The 26,884-nt window shown below is 39.3% G+C and overlaps 1 protein-coding gene across 1 annotated transcript in view; it reads left to right on the top strand.

The window, feature by feature from the left end:
* Positions 1-5,093: 5,093 nt before the first annotated feature.
* tacr1a (tachykinin receptor 1a) overlaps positions 5,094-26,884 on the top strand; it is a 45,570-nt gene continuing 23,779 nt past the window's right edge. Inside the window, exons 1-2 of the mRNA XM_036599105.1 lie at positions 5,094-5,319; positions 26,118-26,312. Of these exons, the coding sequence (XP_036454998.1) occupies positions 5,117-5,319; positions 26,118-26,312 (398 nt within the window). The 5' untranslated portion in view covers positions 5,094-5,116. The remainder of the gene's footprint in view (positions 5,320-26,117; positions 26,313-26,884) is intronic.

Here is a 26,884-nt window from a genome sequence, read left to right as displayed (position 1 = left end):
AAATGTATAGTTTTCACCAGTAAATATGATTTAGTAATTGCAAGTATTGTTGCAAACAGAGGCACCGAGATGTGGAAGTCCAGAAGATGAACCACCAACGTTAAAGATCTGGGCTCTTCTAATTATCTTGAACAAGGTATTAGATATAAGAACAAGGTAATTAGTTTGATATAAGCACAAGGCAGAAGTTTGTGAAAAGGGATATAAAGAGATTACTAGCGACACGTTAGTGTCCGTGAAACGGCATTAATCAATCCATTTGATTGCTGCTTGGAGATTCATGGAAGAATCTGCAATCCAGCTAATGCTGCTCTGAATCCATCTGCATCCAAAAGAAATCCCCCCCTTGCCCTCTTCAGTGGCTGCTCAAGATGTTATCCATGACTTGGACAGTCAATCTTTCTGTTTCTTTGCGCCACATATTGATCCTGACTTGAAAAGCAGGATGACTTCCTCACTTTATATGCAGTACAGATGCACTACAACATACTAATGAAAGGTTGCCTCACATTAAAGCAATGCTAATGTAGCTAACACTGAATGGAAGTTGGTAGCTAGTAATTAGCATCACTGAATTTGTATAATGCTAATCATTGCATGCTAATGCATTTTTTTTATTAAATTGTAATCATTTTAGCATTTTTCTTAATCCAGTAGAGCTAATGTGGCTAACAATGGATGGAGGTTAGCAGCCACTAATTAGCATCATTTAATTTGTGTAATGCTAACCGAAGACTATTTGTTTTCATTTAGTAAGATTAGCCTTTTGACTGAACCATTCCTTTAAGAACTATGCGAGCTGATTAGCATTCCGCATTAGCTGCACAGGCAAACATCAATCAAATTTCAACTGCGAATGCTAGACAGCAACATCAATCACTTCCTCATATTGGCAGGCCATGAGAGAGAGAGCAGCCAAATGAAGGAAAATCAATTCTGACATACCAGAGGATGAGAAAACATTTATCTTTGAACAAATGACACAATTTAGCATGTAAGAAGAACAGAAATCTTACTGTTGCAGACCTGGAAATGGCCAGTAACTAGCTTTGTTTGCTAATTTCCACATACTTCAGTTCAATTTTGCTAGGTTTATGTTTTAGGTATGTTCAAAAAACTTTTACTCAAGTATATTTCTGAGGAAAATATGCCACTTTTACCTCAGTTTTTTTCATATTTTGCTCCTAATCCCTTCTTTTCTGGGGCTTCAGTAACTGCTTCATTCTGTCTTGCTAATGCTAACACCTCTCAGGAGTGTTTGCTTTTTATTTCAGACCAAAAGGCTCCCAAAAACGAGAAGAACAGAACCCAACAAACTTTGGTTTTTATGCTAATAGATGTTGGATGTACTAAGACATTCCATTGTGCTTTTATAAAGGAGTTTTGGAGCTAATACTTTTTAAATGAAGTTGTTTTTGCTAGTCATTATTAGCTAAAAAATGGGTTTAAGCTACTCTACCTACTTCTGCCCACATACAATACACCTAAACAAACAATAAAACTAATAAAACCAAAGAGCAGAAGAGAGAAAGCAAAACATAAACACATATATATAAAAAAATAAAAAAATAATTAGAAATCATAAACATGTAATAAAAAATTTAGAACAATGTACCACAGCATGTTCCGTACATTTGACAACAATGCTAAAGAACTGTTAAGAATTTGTCATAAATGTTTGCAATGTATGAAAATAGACACATGTTTAATGTACTGATATGTGTTATAATACAATGTACATTATAATGCAGTAGCATCATTGGCAAACAGTCCAAATAAAAAAGATCTTGACTCTACATTAACACTTGCAACACTTGCTTTTGCCATGTTAAATGTATATGCTAACAATATTTGCTAATGTGCTAACATATTTAATATGCTCTCTTTAGTTTAAACGTGTAGGTTAATGCTATGCATGCGTTATCATGGCAGATTTGGATTCAGTAATATAACGGTGTTGTATTATCATTACATGACAGATGCCATAATATTTGATGACATGTCACATGCTAATTTTTGCTAACTATGCTAGAAAAACCAGCTTTGAAAACTGGTATGCTTGTCAACCAGCATGACTAGGTTGGGTGAGCAGCTAAACCAGCACCCTACCAGCATAAACCAACTTAGTGTACTCAGTTAGCCGTCATTACATCAACCGTTATTACGTCTGTCATGACAATTACAGAGTTGGTAATGACTCACAACATTAGATAACATCTGCCATGACACATTTATGGCATGGTTATATCTATCAGGTTTTAAGTGAAGTGTTACCCAAGCAACATGGCAAACCACAGACTGACCATCCCAGAGTCCAGACCTCAACATTACCGAATGTGTGTGGGATTACTTGGATCATTAGAAGCATAAAATGCTAAAAATACTAACCAAATGCTAAAATGCTAACCGACTTCTAAGACTGAACTTTGGAGGGAAAGAGTGTATGCAATAAATACTGAAAAAATATACATTATATTTAGACATGTCTATATTTAGACATTTATATTTAGATTATATTTTGACAGTGACCATGTTTTCTGCTTTTTCCTGTTCCTGAAAAATGGATAACTTGTACTTAATGACTGTTTGTGGTCGTATGTGTACATGGACTGTGATACACTGCAGGTGCACTAAAACAGTGGAGTCCATCGCAAAACATCACTAGAGGGAGCCAGTGAGCAAACACATGAACTAACATGATGTGTCTGTACGACTGTTCAAACACTAATATTGATCACTGCTGGCATTTATGATGCAGACGGGAAGAGAAAATGAAGCAGTCAGTTTACAGTTATGACATGCATAAAAAATACACTCTCAGAAATGAAGGTACTAAACTGTCGCAGTGCCCCTCTTGTCACTGGGCTGGGATCCTCAAGGTTACATCTCAGTACCTTTAGTCAGGGAACATAACTGTACCATAATCCACTGACATAATATTTTCTAAGTTGTATTGACTCTACACACCCGTCTCGTCTCCAGGCTTTTTATTTTATTGTTCTGTTTATAAACATTAGGTTATGAAAAGGTACAAATATGTACTTTTCACCTGGAAAAACATATTTAAGGTTCACAATTAGACCTTAAAACCACTATTGTACCTTTGAGGAAACATTTATATTGTTTGTACCTTGATGAACAAAAAATGTACCTGCACAGAACTTTCATTTCTAACAGTGTGAAGCATTTATTTGACTTAAATCAAATAACATAATGTACATCATTCCATTATTAATACAATAAACTGCATTAACACTGCATTACATTGAATCATATATGGATGGTATATATTACTCATATATGCTAGCTTCATGTTATATCATATAAGGGTTTTCATTGGATGTATGTTGCTGGTGTGTTTCATTTCAGATTTTTTATTTTAAATGATCCGTGTATCAAACACAGAGTATATTTGTGATCAATATATTATACATATAAGTGTTCATCCAACTATTAGACATGCATACATGTGCAATATTCGATACTTATACATATGTACATAACGTATATGAACATATAATTTGAAATCAATAATATGTATATTATATAGGTATCTGTATTTAGTCTAGGTTACAATTTACAAAAGGCAGTATTCAGAATATTTTTTACATTTTTAGGAGAATATCTACCCACTAAATAAAACAAACAAACAAAAAAAAATGCAATCTTCAAAAGAAACACCATCAATGCTTGTTTATAAACTATTTTAGAATCAGTGCACAGCATGTAGTAAACATGTGTTGGACAAATTCTATAGAGGCCCTAATTAACAATGTCTTTACAAACACTTCAGTCTCCGCTAAAGCCTGAGTAGACTGATAAATCAATGTGGTGATCAGTTATTAATCTCAGTGTTACTGAGCTCTGCTAAAGCCTGAGTAGACTGATCAATCAATGTGATCAGTTATTAATCTCAGTGTTACTGAGCTCTGCTAAAGCCTGAGTAGACTGATCAATCAATGTGATCAGTTATTAATCTCAGTGTTACTGAGCTCTGCTAAAGCCTGAGTAGACTGATAAATCAATGTGGTGATCAGTTATTAATCTCAGTGTCACATGATTACGAGGGATAAATTTAGATTTGGTGTTGTACTGGACTCCTGCTCGCGGGATTGTGGGATTGTGTGATAAGAAAAAAAAAATCATAATTTTCAGAACCTCATTTAAATGAATTTATTTTTATTTATTTTTCATGAAATGTATTAAGAGAATAATTACATGGAAAAACTGCCGAGCAGTAACAAAGCGGAACAGTCTAAATAAATAAATAAATAAATAAAGGTTTTTCCCATGTGCTTTTTACCAGGATGTTTTCTAAATGTATTCTGAATATGTAACTTTTTATCTATTTACCAGAATACATTACTGAATACATTTAGCACAGCGTATTTAGTACTCAGCCATCGCTACTCTTTCAAAATATTTTTCCCAGTCTTAAATTTATGTACACATATGGCCATATATCAGATTTTCTCGTGGGGCTATTGGTTTTCTGAAGTTCTTCCCGCGCGCTCGAGCGCACCACGCGCTTGGATAGCGGTGAAAAGACGAGGAGGGAATGTGCGCGCGTGCATGCATGTGTGTTGACACTGAGAAGGGACACGCGCATGCTGCAGGCAGCCAGGAGCTAAAATTGGGCAGCAAAGGGAGGAGAGGCAACGTGGAGACGCGAGGCACGCGCTGAAAAGGGGGTGGGGAGGTGTGCGTGTGTGTGCGCGCGCGCGCCGGGGAAGCAGCTCCCAGTCGCACCGCGCTCTCTCTTCACTCTGCGCTCGCACTGTGCCACGGAAGCTCTCCAAAAACCGGTGAGCGCCGTTTTCAGTCGATTAATCGACACGAACATGGTCGATTAAGCGCTGAAAAACCGACTAGAGGACTTTTTTCGCTGCATTCTGACTTTGAGTTTGGCTCGAAATGGATCCCCCTCTACACGTCCACGGAGGCTTCGGCGTGGAACTGGAGCACGCCCGAACCGAACGGGACGGACGGGTACTGGAACCAGTTCGTGCAGCCCCCGTGGCGCATCGCGCTCTGGGCTGTAGCCTACTCGGCTATAGTGCTGGTGTCCGTGGTGGGCAACGTGACCGTGGTGTGGATCATCCTGGCGCACAGGCGCATGAGGACCGTCACCAACTTCTTCCTCGTGAACCTGGCGTTCGCCGAGGCCAGCATGTCTGCGTTCAACACGGTGGTCAACTTCGTGTACGCGGCGCACAACGAGTGGTACTTCGGCCTCGTCTATTGCCGCTTTCACAACTTCTTCCCCATCGCCGCCGTCTTCGCCAGCATCTGCTCCATGACGGCCATAGCCGTGGACAGGTGAGCGCACAAAAGTTGTTTTTTCCCCAAATACATTGGAAAATGCATAGGGAGAAATATATGGGCATGGAAATCGACGGGAAAATACAAGGGGGAACGTAAAGGGGCTTGGAAATGCATGGGAATTTCCATGCAAGGGATAAAATACATGCACAAGGAAAGTCATGAGAAAAAAACATGGGATAAACCATGAGCTTGGGGATGGATGGGAAAAATACATGAGCTTGGGAGTGGATCGGATAAAAACATGAGCTTGGGAATGGATGGGAAAATACATGAGCTTGGGAATGGATGGGATAAAAACATGAGCTTGGGAATGGATGGGAAAATTCAAAGGGGATGTATATGGATATGAAAAGACTTGAAAATACATGAGCAAGGAAAATCATGGGGAAATAGAAGGGAGAAAGTACATGGGTATGGAAGTAAACAGGATAAAATACATGGGCATGGAAATATATGGGAAAATGTAGGAATAAAATATATGGCCATCACAATGTAGGGGGAATACCTGGGATGAAGTAGATGGGCATGAAAATGTATTGAAAAATGCATGGAATAAAATATATGGCAATCACAATGTAGGGGGAAATACTTGGGATAAAATACTTGGGCATGGAAGTATATGGGGAAATCACAATATTAGGGGAAATACCTGGGCTAAAATACAAGAGCATGGAATGTGTGGGGAAATGCATTAGATAAAATGCATGAGCATGGAAATAAATGGGAAAATGCCTGGGATATAATGCGTAGGAATGGGAAAATATGCGATAATATTTATGGGAATGGAAATATATGGGAAAATACATGGGAAAATAAATGGCCATAAATGATATTTCATTCCAAAATGCGTTCCAAACTTATTATCCACTGTCCACTGCAAAAATATTTAATAAATACATTTTTTATGGGTTTTTTTTTATGGGTTTTTCATCATAGACATAAGAAACCGCTCACTCTGCTGACGCACCCTCCTGTGCCAAGTTGCCTCACGCTGATCCCTAAACATGTCGCTGTTTCTTGCCAAATGCTGTTCAGGCTTTAATGAATGTTTATGAGCTGTGTGATGTATTAGCTTCCTTATCATGATATTGATATATGCAAATGAGCCGCATAACTAATCACAGAACTCCTTACCTCCAGCTGTAATTTACATCACGTTTTTTAACAATTTATAACTGTGTTTGTTGCAGACACATATAAAATGACTTTAATTTGTTGCTAATATTCTAGTGGTTTCAAACAATTTGCTGGAAGCTGTGAAAATTAAGACTTTTTAATAAGCTGTAGATGATTCCATAATAATTCAGAAAGCTGTACAGCCTTGAGAATTAATTAAAACAATTCCTTTTTTGGAGTCTCGGCCTTGGCTTGGTCTCAGCCCACTTTAGACTTGGTCTTGACTCCATCTCTACTAGTCATGGTCTTGGGCTTGTCTTAGACTCGACGAAGGTGGTCTTGACTGCAGCCCTACTAAATTGGTAGAAGTGCAGTGACTGAGGTTTGATTGTGGAGCGTACGCAGCGCAGATTTGTGGGTGGCTCAGATGTAACAGCGTCAGTGCAGAGGCTTCTGGATTTCATGGCTTTTCTTCTGAGCTTTTCGCTGATGAGCGATGAGGTATGATTGATTAATGAAATGAATCAGTGCATCCATTACTGAACTGAAATGAAAGCTGTTTCTGTGCACGAGGCCAGAACTAATACTGATTTATATGATTCAGAGTGTGTGTTCTGTCTTTATAAATCACTGTGGAGACAGTGAATTACAGAGCTGTGTGCAACAGTTTGAACACCACAATCTAAGCAATTACATGTGTTGTTAAATGCAGCAATTAAGCAGTAACTGTGTATTAAAGCTGTGCAGAAGTGTGTTCTCTGTAGATCATGTGTTAATTTACTTTCACCCCACCTCACCCTGCCCACTAATAGTATAAGCCCCGCCCTGCCCTGCCCACCAATAGTATAAGCCACACCCCTCCCTGCCCACTAATAGCATAAGCCCCACCCCACCCTGTCCACTTTACTCTGATAGGATAAGCCCCACCCCACTCTGCCTACTTTACTCTGATAGGAGAAGCCCCACCTCACCCTGCCCACTTTACTCTGATAGGAGAAGCCCCACCTCACCCTGCCCACTTTACTCTGATAGGATAAGCCCCACCCCACCAACCCTGGCCACTTTCCTCTGATATGATAAGCCCCACCTACCCTGCCCACTTTACTCTGATAGGAGAAGCCCCACCCCACTCTGCCTACTTTACTCCGATAGGATAAGCCCCACCCCACCCTGCCCACTTTACTCTGATAGTATAAGCCCCACCCCACCCTGCCCACTTTACTCTGACAGTATAAGCCCCACCTCACACAGGCCACTTTACCCTAAAAGTATAAGTCCCACCCCACCCTGCCCACTTTATAAGCATAAGCCCCTTTAAGCCCCACCTACCCTGCCCACTTTACTCTGATAGTAGAAGCCCCACCCCACCAACCCTGGCCACTTTCCTCTGATATGATAAGCCCCACCTACCCTGCCCACTTTACTCTGATAGGATCAGCCCCACCCCACCAACCCTGGCCACTTTCCTCTGATATGATAAGCCCCACCTACCCTGCCCACTTTACTCTGATAGAAGAAGCCCCATCTCCCCTGCCCACTTTGTTAGAATAAGCCACACCCACCCACTCACTTTAATCCAATAGAATAAGACCCACCCCACCCTACTCACTTTATTCTGGCAGAATAAGCCGCACCTTAGCCCACCTACATCACTGTAATAGAATAAGCCACACCCCACTCTGCCCACTTCACTCTGATAAGATATGCCACACCCTACCAAACTTTACTCCAATAGAAGAAGCCCCACCCCACCTTGCCCACTTGAACTCAGATGGCTAGTTTTTATCATTGACAGTGACACAAAAGCTGGGAAAATGAGAGACCCTCAGAAGAGAGAATGAGGATGATTTCGATACGCTGTTTCTAAATGCTCATTTATTTGATTTTTCGATATTGTTTTGAAATCATTACTTCCAGGAACTGTGCCAGTAGTGCCAAAATGACAAAAGTGTATAAAAATTAAATAAAGTATTTTTATGTTGCAGAGTTGTGCAAATGAGAAATATGCTATTAAGCTTCAAAAGCTACTCGGCTGCTAATGGCGCCCCCTTGTGGAGAAAACCTGTGAAATGTGAGTGAGTTTTATAAGCTCCAGTCTTAAAACTGTCAGTGTTCCCCCGCGATACCATTACCAATCCTTAAGTATTGGCTGACACAGATTACTGATAACAATACTAACCTATATATATCTTTATTATGCAAAATAGTAAACAGAATTGAAAAATATATAAATAAACCTGTGGTGTGTACACATAAGCACACAGCTTCTCCGGCTGGACAAAAATGGTGCTAAATGTTGTTTCACTGGCAGTGATGGTTTTCAGAGTTTTTTCCAGCTTGGTTGAAACAACAGACCGCGAGACCCCGCTGCTGTGTGGTACAACCACCAATGAAGGCGCACCACAGGTGGGGCTAGTGGACACAGCTAGCAGGTTGATATGCTAAAGGCTAGATTAAGGCTAAAGGCTGTCTTTACCCCAAGAGACTGGTAGTTCCTTCCATCTGTCTCGCTAGTGTTCGCTCCCTCAATAACAACCTGGACTAGCATTAACTCAGACTGTAACTGACTATACAGCAGTAATGAGTGGTTACTGAAAGAAGCCTGACTTAGTTGTTCAGGTAATGGGGTTCCGTTAGTGTGATTTGCACTGGTTGTATGTTGCATTATCTGGTGTATTTGTGACATGTTGGTGGAATTTGGTGCTCACACAGTGGAGTGTTCATGTAAGTCATTAAAGTATAAGATTTTTTAAATTGTACATTGCATCTCTAGCTTTAGAGGACATTCAAATACAGTTCAGCCCAACAAAACAACATATAAAAGTCTACATGTGAGCTTCTTGGATTAGCCTGGGATGTGTTTCCTGCTGTCACTGTGCTACTATTGTTGTTGTTGTTGAAAGAGATGGTGAGCAAAACTATGAAACATACTTTACTTACAGCTGTACAGAAATTGATATCAATACTGCGTTTGTAACTCTATAAATATGTAAATTTTTTTTGAAAACAAGTAAATATATATTGAACTTCTTAAAAAGATACTTATGATGCTGCAGGTTTGTTGTAACAGAGGCCGTTACTGCTTCACACAATCTTTGCATTTTAAACTGTCATCACATTTTAAGCATTTTTACAGGCTAATAGCTCAGGATAGAGTAGTTTCTGAGCTGTGCACGTGTGTATTTTGTAACTGGCCATGTTTTGTAACTCTCCAAATGGGAGAGCAGGGTTCAAACCCAGCACAGGGAAGCACTCTTTGGGCTTCTATTGCTACATTCTGCCAATATAATAACATTACTTTTGCAAGTAATTTGATTTGTTCTGTTATCCTAGCTCTGAATGACTGTGTTTTTTGCAGAACCTTGTATGAAAACAACAGTAACATAAATATAGGCTAACATATGGATAACCCACATTTGTCTCCAAAATGCTGATAGTATCACCGCAGGACTTATAATTAAACTCAGTAGTGAACTGAGTGTGAATTGTTTTTGTACCAGGGTGATGAGACTGCCATTCTCAGAGCTGAATGCTGTAGCTGGGTGTTTGAGAGTATACTGGTGTCTCAGGAGTTAGCGATGCTTAGCAAACACAGTTATAGTTATTGGCTAAACTGGGATTTTCAAATTGAATGTCAAGCATGTCATATTTATTTTTTGGGTTATTTATTCTTAAGATTTTAATATTTAAAGTAAATCTGAGCAGTAATTTTGGGGGCGACTAATGATAAAATTGGGTGGGCCTCGGCCCTCTGGGCCCAGTCATGGCACCACCACTGCTTTTATTGCTTGCTTTGCTGTTTATACATATACTGCAGTATTAAACTCATCCATCTACTCTAATCCTCCACTTGTGCTTTAATCACGCATTAAAGTGTCTGTAATCCGTCTGCCTGCTGCTTATCTGTTGTCTCTCAGCATGCAGCAGCGTAAACGCAACCTTTAGTCTGTATTTAAAATTCAATTACCCGAGAGGGAGAGAGAGAGAAAGAAAGAGAGAGAGAGAAATAGAATAAAGACAGAAAGACATTGAGAGAGAGAGAGAGAGAGTAGAGATAGAGAAACTAGAGAGAGAAAGAGTAAAGAGAGAGAGAAGGATAGAAGGAGTACAGACAGAGTAAAATAAAAAGAGAAAAGAGTAAAGGGAGAGTGAAAAATTCAATATACACAAATTGAAAAATTACGAATAATCCTTGAAGAGCAGCACTCAGGCCCCCTCACTGATAAATATGTAACAACATGTCACCGGCTCAGAGACAGTGGGTAACACCCCCTCATAACCCCACCCTTCTGACCCCGACCCCACATAACCCCACCCTACTGACCCTCACCCCACATATCCCCACCCTTCTTCCCCCATCCCTCATAACCCCACCCTACTGTAAAGTGACAAAGGGGGATTGAAGAGAGAGCAGTAGAGAGATAGAGGGTGAGTAAAAGGAGAGTAGGAATGTAGAAGGAGAAAAAGAGAGATAGTAATGAGAGGATAAAAAAAAGAAGGGCAGAGAGAAAAAAGAGAATAACGACAGGGAGAGTGAGGAGACTGAAGGGATAAAGAAGTTAGAAAGACAAAAGGGAGAGAGAGAAAGACAAAATAGAGAAAGAGAGTAAAGAGAGAGAATAGAGAGACAGAAAGAAAAAGAAAGAATGATGAGAAAGAGCAAAGAGAGAGAAAGAGTGAAGAGATTGGCAGAAAGAAAGAAAAAAGAGAGAAAGACAAAACAGAAAAAGAAAGTCAAAATAGAGAGGGAGAAAGACAAAATAAAAAGAAAAAAGTTAGGAGAGGAAGAGAGAGGGAGAGAGCGTGAAGACGGAGGGAGAGAGAGTGAAGACAGAGGGAGAGAGAGAGTGAAGACAGAGAGAGAGAAGACAGAGGGAGAGAGAGAGAGTGAAGACAGAGAGAAAGAGAGTGAAGACAGAGAGAGAGAGTGAGAGAGTGAAGACAGAGGGAGAGAGAGAGAGAGAAGACAGAGAGGGAGAGAGAGAGAGAGAGAGAGAGAGAGGGAGAGAGAGAGAGAGAGCAGGTAGGTCTGTAATCTCCTCATTTAAAACCCGGCCTGCTTTCAGACCCCCAGAGCGAGGTGGGACGCCCCAAGTCTAATTAGCTGGATATCTCCGTTAGTTCAGAGGCAGCCAGCCGAGCTTCTTTTGTTTCCTTTCTTTCCGAGCCGAGCCGCCGAGGCGTTCCGTATGAACATTGGAGCGCAAACGCTTCGATTCTATATTAGGAAGTCGGTCAAAGCAGTGTTTACACGTTCACAATACCTTACGCTGCAGGAGAGACGCTTTTTTCTTTTCTTTTTCTTTTTAGTCTTTTCACTTTTTCCATGTCGAGGCTTCAAATAACTGTTATTATGTTGCAGGTATTCAGTTTGGCCTTCAGTCATACCTTGAAAGATACAGTGTGCAGTGCATGTGGACACACCTGCTCATATGTCTACTATATTCTACATTTTAGAACGACAGTGAGGACATTAAAACTCTGAAATAACACATATGGAATTATACAGTGACCAAAACAAGTGGTCCAAGTGGTCGTCTACTGTAGACCCTTCAGAAGCCCCCCTTTACCTCAGTGCAGCTTTTTTTATTATTCCCTCAAGCAGCATCATGAAGAGCCACCTGAGATACTTTTCCAGCAAGACTGAAGAAATAATTGTGAGTCATTTGTATATGCACTCTTAAAAAGATGGTTTCTTCAAGGGTTCTTTAGTAGACAATGTTTCTGTGTAGAACCATGAACACTCAAAGAACCATTTGCATGATTAGTGGAGAATGCAGCTTGATGGAGAATGTGTTGTATATGGTTCCACACTCTTATAAAAGATGATTTTTCAAGGGTTCTTTAGTAAAGAAAATGGTTCTATATGGAACCATACACACTCAAAGGAACCTTTCCATGATTAAAGTGTTCTTTGCATCATGAAATGGTTCTTCAGATTAATGGAGAATGTGTTGTATATGGTTCTACACTCTTTAAAAAGATGGTTCTTCAAGTGTTCTGTAGTAAAGAAGATGGTTCTGTGTAGAACCTTGAACACTTAAAGGACTCTTTGCATGATTCAATGGTTCTTTGCATGGTGAAATGATTCTTCAGATTGATGGAGATTGTGTTGTGTATGATTCTATATAGAACCTTTTGGAAAGGTGTTCTATATAGCACCAAAAAGGGTTCTACTAATGTTACGATGTCAAGCTTGTAACAATTGAAGAACGCCTTTTGGTGCTATTAGAAAAGGTTCTAAATAGAGCTATATACAACACATTCTCCATTAATCTGAAGAGCCATTGAATCATGCAAAGAACACTTTAAGCATGCAAAACGTTCTTGGAGTGTTCACGGTTCTATACAGAACCATTTTCTTTACTAAACAAACCTTGAAGAACCATCTTTCTTAAGTGTGTATGCAGCACCAAAAAGGGTTTGGCCATTGTTATGGTGGCAAGTTTGTAACAATAGAAGAACCCTTTTTGGTACTATAAAGACCCTTTTCAGAAAGGTTCAGTATAGAACCATATACAACACATTCTCCATCAATCCGGAGAACAATTTCACCATGCAGAGAGCAATTTAAGCATGAAATGGTTCCATATAGGACTCTTGGTTCTAAATAGAACCCTGGAAGAATTTTTTTAAGTGTGTATTTGGCACCAAAAAGGGTTCTGCTATTCTTACGATGTCAAGCTTGTAACAGTAGAAGAACCCTTTTTGGTGCAATATAGAACCCTGAAGAACCCTTTCACTATGCATAGAACAATTTAAGCATGATATGGTTCTATATAGGACTAAACAAATCCATTGCCTTTACTAAAAACACATCTTTTTTAAGTTTATAGCCTATAGATAGTTTATATACCATTTAGCCACACAACGTATTGTTTATTATTCAGAAGTGTGGTGTCTTTAGCATAATGCTAACTTAAACGTTCGTGCAATGATGTTTCAGTCTGGGCTATTTGGGGTCAATAGTGGAAATTACACAGATCCTTTATCCTGTATGAATCATCCAGTCAAATCAAACGCAAATTACAGTATCGGACCTCCTCTGGTAATACTAATCCAGCTCCAATAGGGCTATACACAGAAAAAAACGAAGCTCCTCCAAGACCAGAATCACCACATATAGACTCAGGGCATATAAACACAACATATAACATTACACATATATAATGACTACACTTTTCAACTTCTAATGTGGCTTATTAGCCATAAATGCTAGAATAATAATGAGAAATTCTGGTAATATTACAAGTTATAGACATTATTGCTGCTTAGTTTAGCTCACTTGTGAAAGTTGATGGTTCTAGCGCCGCTACATGGTCGCAGCTATAAATTTTACCTCTACTTTTGTCCATTTTTATATATAACGGATGTCATACAATATCAGAAACCACATATGCTAGTCTGTATAAGATTACAGAACAACTTCACACGGTCTGAGGTAAGAATGTTGATGATTTAGGCACATGGATTGTATTATGCTATTGACATGCTAATAAGCATTACTTCACTCTATTAGCCTCGTAGCTTTAGCATAAAACTAAAGAAGCAAACTTCAGACACCAAACTTGCCTCGGCTGATTTGTGGTAAGGGAGAAAAATGTGAGGACTTGATTTTTGTCCAAACTTGGACGTCCTGTGGTGCCGGGTTTCATGCTAACTGTTTTCACAGCGTGTGTGGCTCCTTTCCTGAGCTGTTATCCAAACGGAATGCGCCTCACGTCAGCCTCCATCTGCTGCGGACGCTTCATCTGCATTGTTTCGCTCCCTTTTGGTTTTTCTTTCTTTGTTTTTTTCACTCCTTCTGACGCTCTGGCTCACTTCTTTTGGCTGTACCGCATACATGGAGGCTCACCCCAGGAGCGAACCTCATGCTAGGCAAAGCTAGGCGGCCTCCTACAGTTTTAGCAGCCAAAGAGCTGATAAAAATACAAATTAGATATGTCCTGATGGTGGATATTCCACGCCAAACTGGCTGTATTTTGCTATTATAGCTGTTATTATCATTACTTTCAAATAGGGCTACATGATATGGACAAAATATTAGTATCATGAGAAATGCTGCATATTCTGATTGCGAAACATGTTGTGATATATTTTGGTCAAAATTATTTACTTTTCTTGGAATATTTGACTGCTTTGAATCCTCAAAACACCCATAGAAACATATCTGGAGCTGTGACTGGGCAGGATGCTTATAGCACACAGTAAAAGTCATGGAAATTCAGAGTGGTTTGGTGTTCTAGAGAAGCTTATCAAGTCAGAACTGCTCACAGTGGTGGTCATAGGAACCAGACATCCACCTCTAAAAGCTCCCTCACAGAAAGTTATTAGATGAAATGGTTATGAATTCACTGCCTGAAGTCTGAGACATTGTTTTATTATAATTTTTCCAATGAGGCTTTGGCCTGAAACATACTTTTTATGTACTTGCATGTCGGAGTGATACACGCAGGGTGTTGTGAGACGAAATAGTCCCCAAAGAAAACATAATTTTTTAGATTTAACACAATTTTACCATCAACATTACACATATAAATTTCAGAAGACTCGTGTAGTTTCACTGGTGCTTTTGGATAGTAAATAAAATGGCTATATTTGAGTTGTAGACATTCCTGGTTCATATCACCACCACTGTAAAGAATTGGTTATGCAAATTATTCAGCATGAATTATGATCTAAATTCACATCTAATTAGTGTATTATGGCACCTGTTCATTCCTTAATAAGAAAAGATGCATTCGCTATTGGTTGTCTTAGCCATTGCTAAATTATTTTGGCAACCGAAATACCATAAATAGGTGCTCAGTTTTTGATGCAAACTGACTGAAATCAAAAACTTGTGTAACGCTTTTTAGCATCTAATTAGCGATGACTAAAACTGCGCTATAGAAGATAGATGCTATCTAGAACCCATAGAAATAAAATGCAACCATAATACATTAATAAGATGTGAATTTAGATTATAATCCATGCAATCAATTTGGGGTCTTAACAAAGTGTTTATTGTGCATTATTACATCTAATAATTTGATTATTAGTGATTTTTACATAACCGATCTCCAATTATCCACAAATACAGGTCATGATGTATAATGCACAGTGAATAAACCATTTAGAGGAAAAAGCAATACCTTAATAATCCCCCAATATGTTCCTTTAAGTGTGGAACATCAGATGAGGGCTATTGGCCTTCCCTGAAATCACTGTTAAATTTGGGTGGTGGTGGGGGAGTGGTGTCACTCCCCAGTCTATACAGTGTGTCACAAAAGGTACTTATATCAGCCTATTCAACGTACACCAGTTTAGCTTCGCCCACTCACACTGAAGTTATAAGGAGGGTTTCAGACTGGACTGCTTTTCGAATGAGGCACCATACAGGGGCAGCCAATCATAACAGCCATTTATACATCTGTCTCAAAGGCACAGTAGCAAAACACCCTGTTTAATTGTAAGAGTTAATGGTCAAAAATGGTCATGTAGAAATGAACTTAAACTGTTTTTGGTACAGAAACATACATAAATGTCATAAGTGAGCCTCAGGGAAAAATAAATACAGGACTCCTTTAAATCCACTTCTGCACCCTGTGTGTTAGAAAGGGAAAGATAGAGTGGTACAGCATTAGTTCGATACAGATTTAGACCCTCTGATGGCCTTGAGTAGCCAGGGGGAAATGGCTGCAGAGTCCTGGAACAGAGAGCGAATCATCTGCGGTTATGAAAAAGCATTTATTTAGCCTTTTCCTGACACTGGTCACTAACCGGAACTTTTCTAGCCCATCCACCGCAGGCCGTTTCACTCCATTCCTTCAGGAACCCCCACTGAAGAGACAAGACCCAGGATAAGAAATGAAATTCTTATCAAGTTAAAGGGGTCCAAGCACCTACAAACCCGCTCTGAGCTTGAAGTTTGCTTCTGTAGTTTTACACTGGAGCTACGAGGCTAATGTAGCTAACAAGCAGTGGAAGCTTATCACCAATTAGCATCATACAAATTTAATGCCTAATTCAACACTTGCCTCAGACCACATTGAGCTGTCAAGTAATCTCAAACAGAGACATGAGATTACTGACGAAATAACAGGCTCGAGCTACAGCTGGAAGGTAGTCATCTTGTGCTTCGATCTTCACACTGTCTTTATTGGTTTAACAGCAGTGAGCTTCATGCCTCCCTCAGGATACGAATGTATTGGAACATACGTTACCATCCCGAAGTTTGGAATCATATATGAAACATTTGTAAGCCCTGTTTCCAATACTATAACACCATATATATACATATACATAGGTATACATATGTCACACTCTTAATATGTATAAAATTATTCCAGTATGATTTTTCACATAATTAGTAGGAATTTGTCAAAAATGAAATACAGAATTATTTATAGACTAATCTCAAAAATAAAGCTCTAATAAAGTTAATATCCATAATGACATTATTATAAAATTAATATCAAGAGTGACTTTATTACAAAATTAATATCCAGAATGAAGTCATACTTCGTTCATATCTAAAAATTAAGTCGCAATAAAGTGTATATCTAGAATGAATTTCTAATAAAATTAATATCAATAATTCATATCTAATAAAGTGACTATCCAGAATTAAGTTAAAATAAAATGAATATTCTGAAAGTTATAATATAATTATACCTTTAAAAAAATAATTTGTACAGTGGTGTTCCAATAAAATCCAGTATGAAGTTAGAATAAAATTAATATCGTCATATGAATATGCTTCATATTTGGAAAGTAGTGATCTCGATGCAGATAAGTTGACAACAAATTAGTATAAATAGATAATGAGAAAACATTTCAAATATAAATGCTGGATAAAATAAAAAATAAAAATCCATTTGGTGTGCAGGTTAACATTTTAGTCTTGTATTTTTTGTTGTTATTGTTGAACACAAATTATAAGTATATCAGGTGATTCTAGGGTTATGACCGGTAGCATATTTGAGCATGACCTTTTGACCTGGCCTTGTCTCTCCGCGTCATCCACATCATGTGTAATTGCCTTGGGCTCCAGCAAATTGCTTTAGGCAAGCATGACCGGAGATGCTGTGCAGCACACAGAGCACGATGGAGAGCATTATCCTGACAGTCCATTGTGGTCAGAGTGTGTGTGGGGGTGTTTGTTGGTCAGATGTGTTTTGTATTAAAGTATCTAAAAATGTGTTTTTTTTGCTTGTATGGGTGTATTTTCACTGACCGGCCACTATATTTTCATCAGTGGTCAGTTTCTGACCACAGAGTCACACTTGGGTGGATATATTTTGTTGGTCATCTGCCCAACAATACTGCCACCATGCCAGTGTCAATGCTGTGCTGAGAATGAACAACCCTCCAAATAATATCTGGACAACAGCAGCCCTGTGGTCAGAAACTGACCAATGATAAATGGGGTAGAGAGAGGCTGAAGCAACAGATGGACCACAGTCTATAGTTATACGCCTCAAAAGTTTTGCTTTTCAAAATGTTTTGAACAACTAAGCATGTTTTCTTTGGCAGTACTATAGCGAATGAAGTAAAAGAGAGATGTTTTGAAACAGAACATCTGTTTAGATGTTCTCATTTTACTTTGTGAAAACTGAAGGAGGTGAAGGAATTGACAAAAGTCCTACCTTGGGAATAAAGTTAAGGCCCCCTTTTTTTGTATAGTAATGATGCTTCCAGTCTATTTTTTCCTGCTTGTACTGAGCCATAATTACTCTTCAGTAAAGCTCCAATAATTGTTACACTGAAAGCAACAGCGATAAGGACACAGAGCGAACCTACAGAGAGTGATTTTCAAACTGTGGGTTGCACCCAACTAGTAGATGGCAGTGTGGAGGATGAGTGGGTTGCAAGGGGGCTGGATCAGTGCATTGTTTATGCTTTTCCATGAGTGCACAGCTAAATGAAGTATGTTTTAGATCAGAAATGGAAACCACTCTACTTCTACACCACAGTCGCTTCAGGTTCTCATGCGTTATTAGTGTGGCCTTTTATAAAAAAAACAACATAGCAATTATTGAGCATGGATGATGGCAGAAGGAAGCATTGTCATGGTCATGGCAACAAACAAGTTTACGCACAACAATGGAAAGGATGCATGGTTGTGGTGCTCAAAGCTTCAAGTCTATTTTCTGCTTGTTGCTGTAAGCCACTACAAACATAATTACTTCCCAGAAGCTCCTGTGATCATTATGCCAAATGCAATGGTAATCAAAGCAGAATGCTGACCTACCTAAGCCAGTGAGTTTCAAACTGTGGGCTGGGTGTGGATGAGTGGGCCGTGAGGAAGCTGGATTAGTTCAAATTTATTTTTGTTTTTCCATGAGTGTAGAGCTAAATTAAACATGTTTTAAATCAGAAACAGAAACTACCACTTTTTTACACTGCTGTCACTTCCAGAGTGCTCCTGTGTTATCAGACTTTTATACCGTCAACAAGCAAGATCATTAATTGCGATTACCAAGCATGAACAACAATGAAAAGGATGCACGGTTTTAATGCTCAAAGCTTCAAGTCTATTTTTTGTTTATTGCTGTAAGCCACGAGAAACAGAATAAGTTTCTTAATCCAATAACTGCACAAAATCAGATTTTGTCAGCAATCAGATCAGCACGTTTAGATGCACTTGAGTAATCAGATAAGGAGAAAACTCCGTATCTACTTGTGTCAGGCAGTTATCGGATTTCTGCTTTGCAACCGGCCAGTACTCACAGAAGAAGACATGACAAAACGTAATGTAAAACTTCATGCCGTGTTTTTTTTTTCCAAATTATGCCACTTTACCTGAAAATATAAACATACATCATCCAGAACATGAAGAATACTTAAATCCATCATTTCGTTAAGCACCGCGACCCTAGCTGGACTAAGCGGTTAATGACGATGATGATGATTTCGTTAAGCATGTATTTGGTTTCAGCATCACTCCAAAAGTGTTTTGCTGCAATCTCACGGCAATGATGCTAGTTTATTTCCGGTACCACGATCAGTTTTCACACAATCTGTGTTTTCGCGCAGACTGAGAAATCCGAAAGAAATCAGAGTTAGAGTTTACATGCACTGAGAAATCTGATTACTGAGCTGAAATCCAGCTCTCTTTATTGGATTTCTTAATCAGATTTCTGGACCTTACTCTGATCTAAGAAATCAGAGTATGCTGTTTACACGAACACTTGAATAATCAGATAACTGCAGAAATCCAATTATAATCGGATTATTGAGTGCATGTAAACGCACTCGATGACTTCACATTGAAGCTCCAGTGATTGTTACCCCAAACTCATAATTCTATAATTATATATTGTATCATGTTCTATTCTAATAAAACCTTTCACAGGTATTTCTTGTTCCTGAACTGAAAAATAGCAATATTTCAAAACAAAAGGCAAGTTGTCCTCAAACTTTTCGATAAGCCATGAGAAGGATGTTATAAAGTGGAAGGTAGGAGCTTTAATAAAGTGGACGATGAGTGTATAAATCGTCATAATTACCCTGAACTTGCATTAGCAACCCAATGTCATATTGATATGTCTAGGTGAAGACAGATGGTTTTTCTGCTTATAAATCTAGCAGCAGACCCATATTCCATTTTGTACTTACCTCAACCCATTCATTTCACTGAAATGACATTAGCAGCTGATCTGGCCGCAGCAGTCAGGGCTGTTAGACTTGGACTGAACAGTGGCTGTCCAGAACGTAATCCAGTGGATAACTGATAGGGCTTTCGGAGTCTTTCCACAGGAAAGCTAACTGAGTGATTTCTCAGAAATGAAACCTGGACCACACTACACCTTCTGTGGTAATTCACCTTTGTAAATCCCATCCAACAATAGGCTTAAGGAATCAGAACTGGTTTGGTTGGCCAAGTAAGATGTCACTTATAAGAAATTTGTCTGAGAATGTCAGGAAGTGATCAGACGGTTTCACCAAGAACAGTCTGTCCCCAAGTACTTAGGCAGGGATATCATAGTAGGACTCCAGTGCATAACTCCCCCATTACAAAGACGAATGACCGTTTGAGGGGTCAGTGGTGTAGAAACCTTCAGCAGGTCTACAGAGATGTAGAAAACAGTGATACAGACAGATACATCATCTTTCGCCATGTTCTTCACAAGTGGGAGAGTGCATGTGCTGCAAACACCAAGTGAACTATACAAGTGTGAATGCTTGACCCCTACAGTGAGGAGATTTGGTGGGTCTATTATGCTGTTTGCTATCATGGTTTGGGTCCATTTGTCCTCTTAGACGGAAGGCTCGCTGCAAATCAATACTGACTGGTTTCCTTTATGCTATGATGAAACATTTCTGTCCTGGCCTCTTCCTGGATGACAGAGCCTCCATCCACAGGGCACAAGGGGTCATTGAGTATGAAAATGATGTAAATCACATGCTGTGATCTTCACAGTCACCAGATTTCAACCCAGTTGAACACTTAGGGGAGATTTTGGAGCGACGTGTTGGATAATGCTCTCCAGCACCATCATCAAAACACCAGCAGAGGGAATATCTTTGGGAAGAAGGGTGTTCCATCCCTCCAGAGACATGTAGTGTCAATGTCAAGTTGCACTGAAGCTATAGTGCAAGTTCAAGTCATGGAGATCAACAGTGCCAGATGGAGAAAGCAGGATCTGTCACTTATCTTTTATTTGCTCTAGAGGAAACTCCCAAGCTTTGGTGCTGATGTTAAGTATCACTGCTGTCATCTTCATACTCATAAAGGTGCTGTTATGGACTAAAGGAGCTAATTAGAGAGGATCAAATGCAGATTAGCTCCTGAGAACAGACAGTTCTGTGGATGTGTGTGTGGTCAGGTGGTGCACATTAGCATTTACATATACTCCTACAGAATTGGAAATAGAAATACCACAAAAGCCCTATTTGGATTGGATTTGTTAATCAGGGGATTGTCTGTAATAACATTTTACTAGTCTACTGAAAGATAAAATAAGCATTCAGACAGCAATTAAATCGACCCCTGAAGTCTTGTTACCATCCTGCAGTTGGTGTCATGCCCATATTAGAAAGTCTGGGTCTAAGCTGTTTTTTCTATTGGAAAAATGAATGCCATTTTTGACATCTCTGCTATTTGCGTCCTGTGGTAAATAAAAATGTCTTAAAGCCGATACAGTTTGACATTTTTCCTCCAAATGTCACTGGAATCACTCTGTCACTCTGAATTACAGGGTCTCCAAGGAGTTGAAATGTAAATGTTGCTACAGGCAAAGGAGTCTTGTGGAGCCAGATGTGGTCATGTAACGAGAATACATATCTGAAATTTTGGGCTAAATGTGGGAGGCAACATAGACTTACTAAGGTGATAACAATCTGTGTAAATTTTTTTAACCAATCCAACACCCCATGAAGACAGAGCTCACAGCAGGGGGTGATGATGCGATAGTCAACATTGTTCAATGAACAACAAGCCTGTCGTTAGCCCATATACGTAATGTAAGTTATCATCACTGAAACCCCCCCTTTTCCAAAAAACTCCACTTAAGCATGTAGATGTGAGTCGCATTAGCAATAGTCACATGTTAGCAGAGAACAAATTACATGTGGTTAAATAAACATTATCTCGGGAAAGACAATTCCGTTAGCTAAGGATATCGATTTGCTAGCTAGCTTGTTTAACTTGTATTATCATTGTATTCCGAATGTTAAAAGAACATGGACTAAATCAATTTTGGTGCCGGGTTTAGTGGGAGTGTAACTTTATCAATTTAGCAATCCAGGTTTAACCAAGGTTTAACAGGTTCTCAATACGAGATCACATCTGACCTATGAGACTACATGCTAGCTAAAACTGCTGCACAATGAAATGACATCATAAAAAATTGCTGAAGGCATTGCCAAGCGGCGGCTGGAGGGGTGTAAAGCACATCACCACTGGACTCTGGAGCAGTGGAAACGTGTTCTCTGGAGTGATGAATCACGCTTTAGTATCTGGCAGTCTGATGGATGAATCTGAGTTTGGCAGATGGCAGGAGAACACAACCTACCGGAATACATAGTGCCAACAGTAAAGTTTGGTGGAGGAGGGATAATGATCTGGGGCTGTTTTTCAGGCCACTCAGTTCCAGGGAAGGGTAATGGTAATGCTATAGCATACAAAGACAGCAGCTAGACTTATATGCTTCCAACTTTTGTGGCAGCAGTTTGGGGAAGACCCTTTCCTGTTCCAGCATAACTGCACAAAGCGACTTCCATAAAGACATGGTTTGACGAGTTTGGTGCGGAGGAACTCTAATGGCCTGCAGAGAGCCCTGACCTCAACCGCACTGAACACCTTTGGGATGAATTGAAACGTCGAATGCGAGCCAGGCCTTCTCATCCATCATCAGTGCCTGACCTCCCAAATGCTCTTTGGACTGAATGGGCACAAATTCCCACAGATACACTCCAAAAGCTTCCCAGAAGAATGGAGACTGGTATAGCTGCAGGGCGCGGAACTCCTTATTAATGGCCATAGTTTTTGCAATGGGATGTACAACAAGCTCATATATGTATGATGGTCAGGCGTCCACATACTTTTGGCCATATAGTATATTTAAATGATGCATAAATAAAGTCGTGTGAGTCATCCACTGCCTCATTAATCCGCAAAGTGACGGCTGGGTGCGACAGAAGCACACGTGACCTGCCTTCATTTGCACAGCTCTGTGAGTCAAATGGAACCACAATTTACTCTATTCTTCTCTCGTGAAAAGAACGATTGAAGCGCTGCTTCACTTTCACCAGCACAAGCAAATGGTGCTAACACGCTTTGTTCTCTGTGCAGATGCAGAGAAGAAGCTGTTTGGGGAAATCAAATTAAATTTGCTCTGTACAAACCACGACACAACAGTTCAAAAGCAGCCAATTAGTTGTTTATTTGCGATCAGTGACTGCAAAGACTTACACAATCTCTAAGTGAAACAAGCTCAGGAAGATTGTTTTTATGTTTGCAGTTGTTTATTCATGCAGATAAATACACACATACATTATTTCCAGGTTGCGTCTACTGATCTAGGAACATTTAGGGAGAGTGGGTGTATGAAATATTCATAAGGAGGTTCACTGGAAATAAATGCAGCCTGAATGTTCTTTTAATGAAAACCTGTACTTTGTGCATAAGTCAGAGATCACCGTTCATTTATGTGATTTCTAGTCAAAACAGCCATTATTCATTTTTCACTGTAAAAAAAACAAATACATATATTTGACAGAAAATTACACAAAAGTCAAAATGTAATGTCTATAATATGATATAATAAAATAAAATATAAAATTTTTCAGTGTTTAGTGTATCTGCTCTTTACCTTCATTACAGCTTCTATTCTTTTCTGGAGACTTGATTTCAGTCCATTTAAAGACATTTGCAAAGAGACTTCTATGACTGAACTTTAGAGGTGTGGAAAGTTTTCCAAGTCATTGAACTTGTTTATATTTTCTGCTTCTCATGATCCCAAAATTCTCCCAACTACACATTTATACACACCGGTCCATAAAGCCTTACTAAATATCTCAGATGATCTGGTTTTGCTGGTCATAAAAAATCCCATAGGACTTCTGGACTTACTGGATTTCTGCCATATTTTGGAACGGATTCCTACAGGATTAGTTCCAAAATATGATAGAAATCCAGTAATATTCCCATTTTTTTTCTATTGGAATCCTATAGGATTTTTTTGACCAGGGGATTGGACACCCTGTAGAAATCCAATTGGAATCCTATTGATCATCCTATAGGAATTCTATTGGACATCCTCTAGGAATCATGTTGGAATCTGATTGATCATCCTATAGCAATCCTGTTGAACATTCTGTAGGAATCCTATTGGAATCGTATTGATGATCCTATAGCAATTCTGTTGGACATCGTCTGGGAATCCTGTTGGAATCTGATTGATCATCCTATAGCAATTCTATTGGACATCGTCTGGGAATCCTATTGGAATCTGATTGATCATCCTGTAGTAATCAAACTGGACATCCTGTAGGACTCCTGTTGGAATCCCATTGATCATCCTACAGCAATCTTATTGGACATCCTATAAGAATCCCGTGAAATTCTAACTGAATTTCATTTAGAAATCAAAAAGAAATAAATAAATAATTATAGATCATTTAAGATTATCTGGCATGTTTCTCTGGTTTTATTTTTATTATTTACAACTCATTAGAAAAATCATTGAATATAGTTTTGCTTCCAGCAAACCTTTTTCTTAAAATATTTTGAAACTACTTGTTTTTCACTAATGGGACGTTCTCTAACACTAAAATTTGAGAAAATGAATTTAAAGCACTGGATGGAACATGCATTACACCATGAGATGGATACAAGGCCGGACCCAGAATAGACAAGGCTTATCTCTGTTAAGATACTCTCCTGATTTGCCTGGTTTAACACAATCAGCCGAAATGATTCACACAAGTAGTAACATGCCTAATTAACCGAATAAAAAAAAATCCATAAATATATTATAGACAAAAGAAAACATGACGTCCTTGTGCTCTGAAAATACAGTGACAGTGCCGGACTTTAAATTAAATCAGCTTGAAAGAGGTTGTAGAGTAATGTGGCCTTCAAGAAATTACCTAAAAAACCTAAAAGCACTGTGCCATTATAAATCACATCTAGGGTCAAAAAGTCTGACTTCACTACCAAGAGCTGTTCACATTTCACTTGCATCAGAAACTCATTTTCAAATTGGATTTCACAAGCAAGATTACATCATTTGCCTGTAATATGAGTAACAACAGTGTTCTATCCATGAAGGTTCATCCAAGAGAGCATAATTGTCCATGCTGTCTCTTTGGGAGGGTAGGAGAGCCCTCCCACTCCCCCATCACTCTGCATGATGCTACCTAATCTGGGCATCTGCTAGCTAGCGTTACAGAAGAGGCAGTTAGTGTTCTCCTCCAAGCATGTTGAACTGTCCAATGTGTTGCATTAGCAGCATTTCAAAAACATGTGGGGGAGCTTCCTGTGTCTCAGAGGAAACACATGCAAGCTTTCACTTCCCCCAGCTTGGTAACATCATGTGATGGGGAGAGACCTGACTAACAAATTCATCAAATTGAAAAAAAAAGCTCTTTAGTGAAGATTAATATTCACCAAAAGCCAAAATGGCTAAGCGGCTGGTACATTCACCACTTTGCTTCATGTACTAACTGAGTCAATATCTACTTTTAGTCAGAAATGACAGAGATGGCTACTGGTGCACATGAGGTAACATTGGAAATTGATACTGAGGAACCCTCAGGGCCTTCTGGGTTGTCCCTAAACACTACAAGTGTTGTTGTGATACTTTGTTGTTAAGATTTGTTTGGAAACAAAAACGTTAAAATCTTTAAATGTCCGACCAAAAATTATACAATCAGGATTTTTTTCTTTGGTATCTAGGCAGCTACAGCCAAGTGAGCTCTCCCATTGGTTAGGACTTCAGGAGCTGAACAGAAGGCCTTAAATGTTGGATTAACCACCAAAATAACTAAGCAAAAGAGAAATCAACCAATCACATTCTGGTTTACAATGTGTGAGACCAATGAATACCTATTAGGGTCTTGGCTATTGCCCCTTGCCCTCAGGTGAAGATTTCACCTCAGTCAAGGTTTGTCCATTTGCTTTTACCTACACCCAAGAGTGATTTCAGTGTTGATAACTGTTGTGCTCTCCGGCTTCCTCCGTCCAGGTACATGGCCATCATTCACCCACTGAAGCAGCGGCTGTCGTCCACTCAGACCAAGGTGATCATTGGGGTGATCTGGGTGTTAGCCCTCCTCCTGGCCTTCCCGCAGTACTACTACTCCGACACCGATGAGCTGCCTGGCCGCATCGTCTGCTACATCGACTGGCCTGAATACACCGTCATGAACTTCAAAACAATGTAAGAATGATTCTGCCGTTCATTTGGAGTGGAAATGGGGCTTTTATGGGGGTGGAAGGTTTGCAAACAAGTAAGAAAACAACTGGTAAAAATAAGTTCATATAATTAGATGATGTCATCATGGGCTGACACCCTATCAGTTACTTGTTACCATACAGTTTATGCTGTTACTATTGAGTAGTTACAGGCTCTCTAGGATTGGTCTAAATCTTTTCTTTTTTACGGTTTGAACAGTTGTTCAATTTTATCATACCCATCATATACTCAGAAAAGCAAATCTATCATAATATAAATAACATCCTTATGGAGTGTCTCGTATATTGTAAGTGTTTCATGTGTAGGTTGGTGGAATTATTTCCAATTAGTCTGCCATCAGATGAAGTTGCTAAAAATGATGATACAGCTTAAGCCTGAACTAGAAAAATGTAGTCTCTCCGTATCTCACTGGAGGATATTCAATCAACAGTGCTAGTCCTACAGTACAATTAATCTTTCTCTGGAAAACACAATCTACCCTTTAGCACAGGGTTTATCTTGGTGTTAATTAGATAAAGGCTCAATCTCAAAGCCTC

This window comes from Colossoma macropomum, unplaced genomic scaffold, assembly GCF_904425465.1.
Source record: "Colossoma macropomum unplaced genomic scaffold, Colossoma_macropomum, whole genome shotgun sequence".
NCBI classification, from domain to species: domain Eukaryota; kingdom Metazoa; phylum Chordata; class Actinopteri; order Characiformes; family Serrasalmidae; genus Colossoma; species Colossoma macropomum.
The sequence above is the reverse complement of the archived record's forward strand: the minus strand, read 5'-3'. Positions and strand labels throughout refer to the sequence as shown.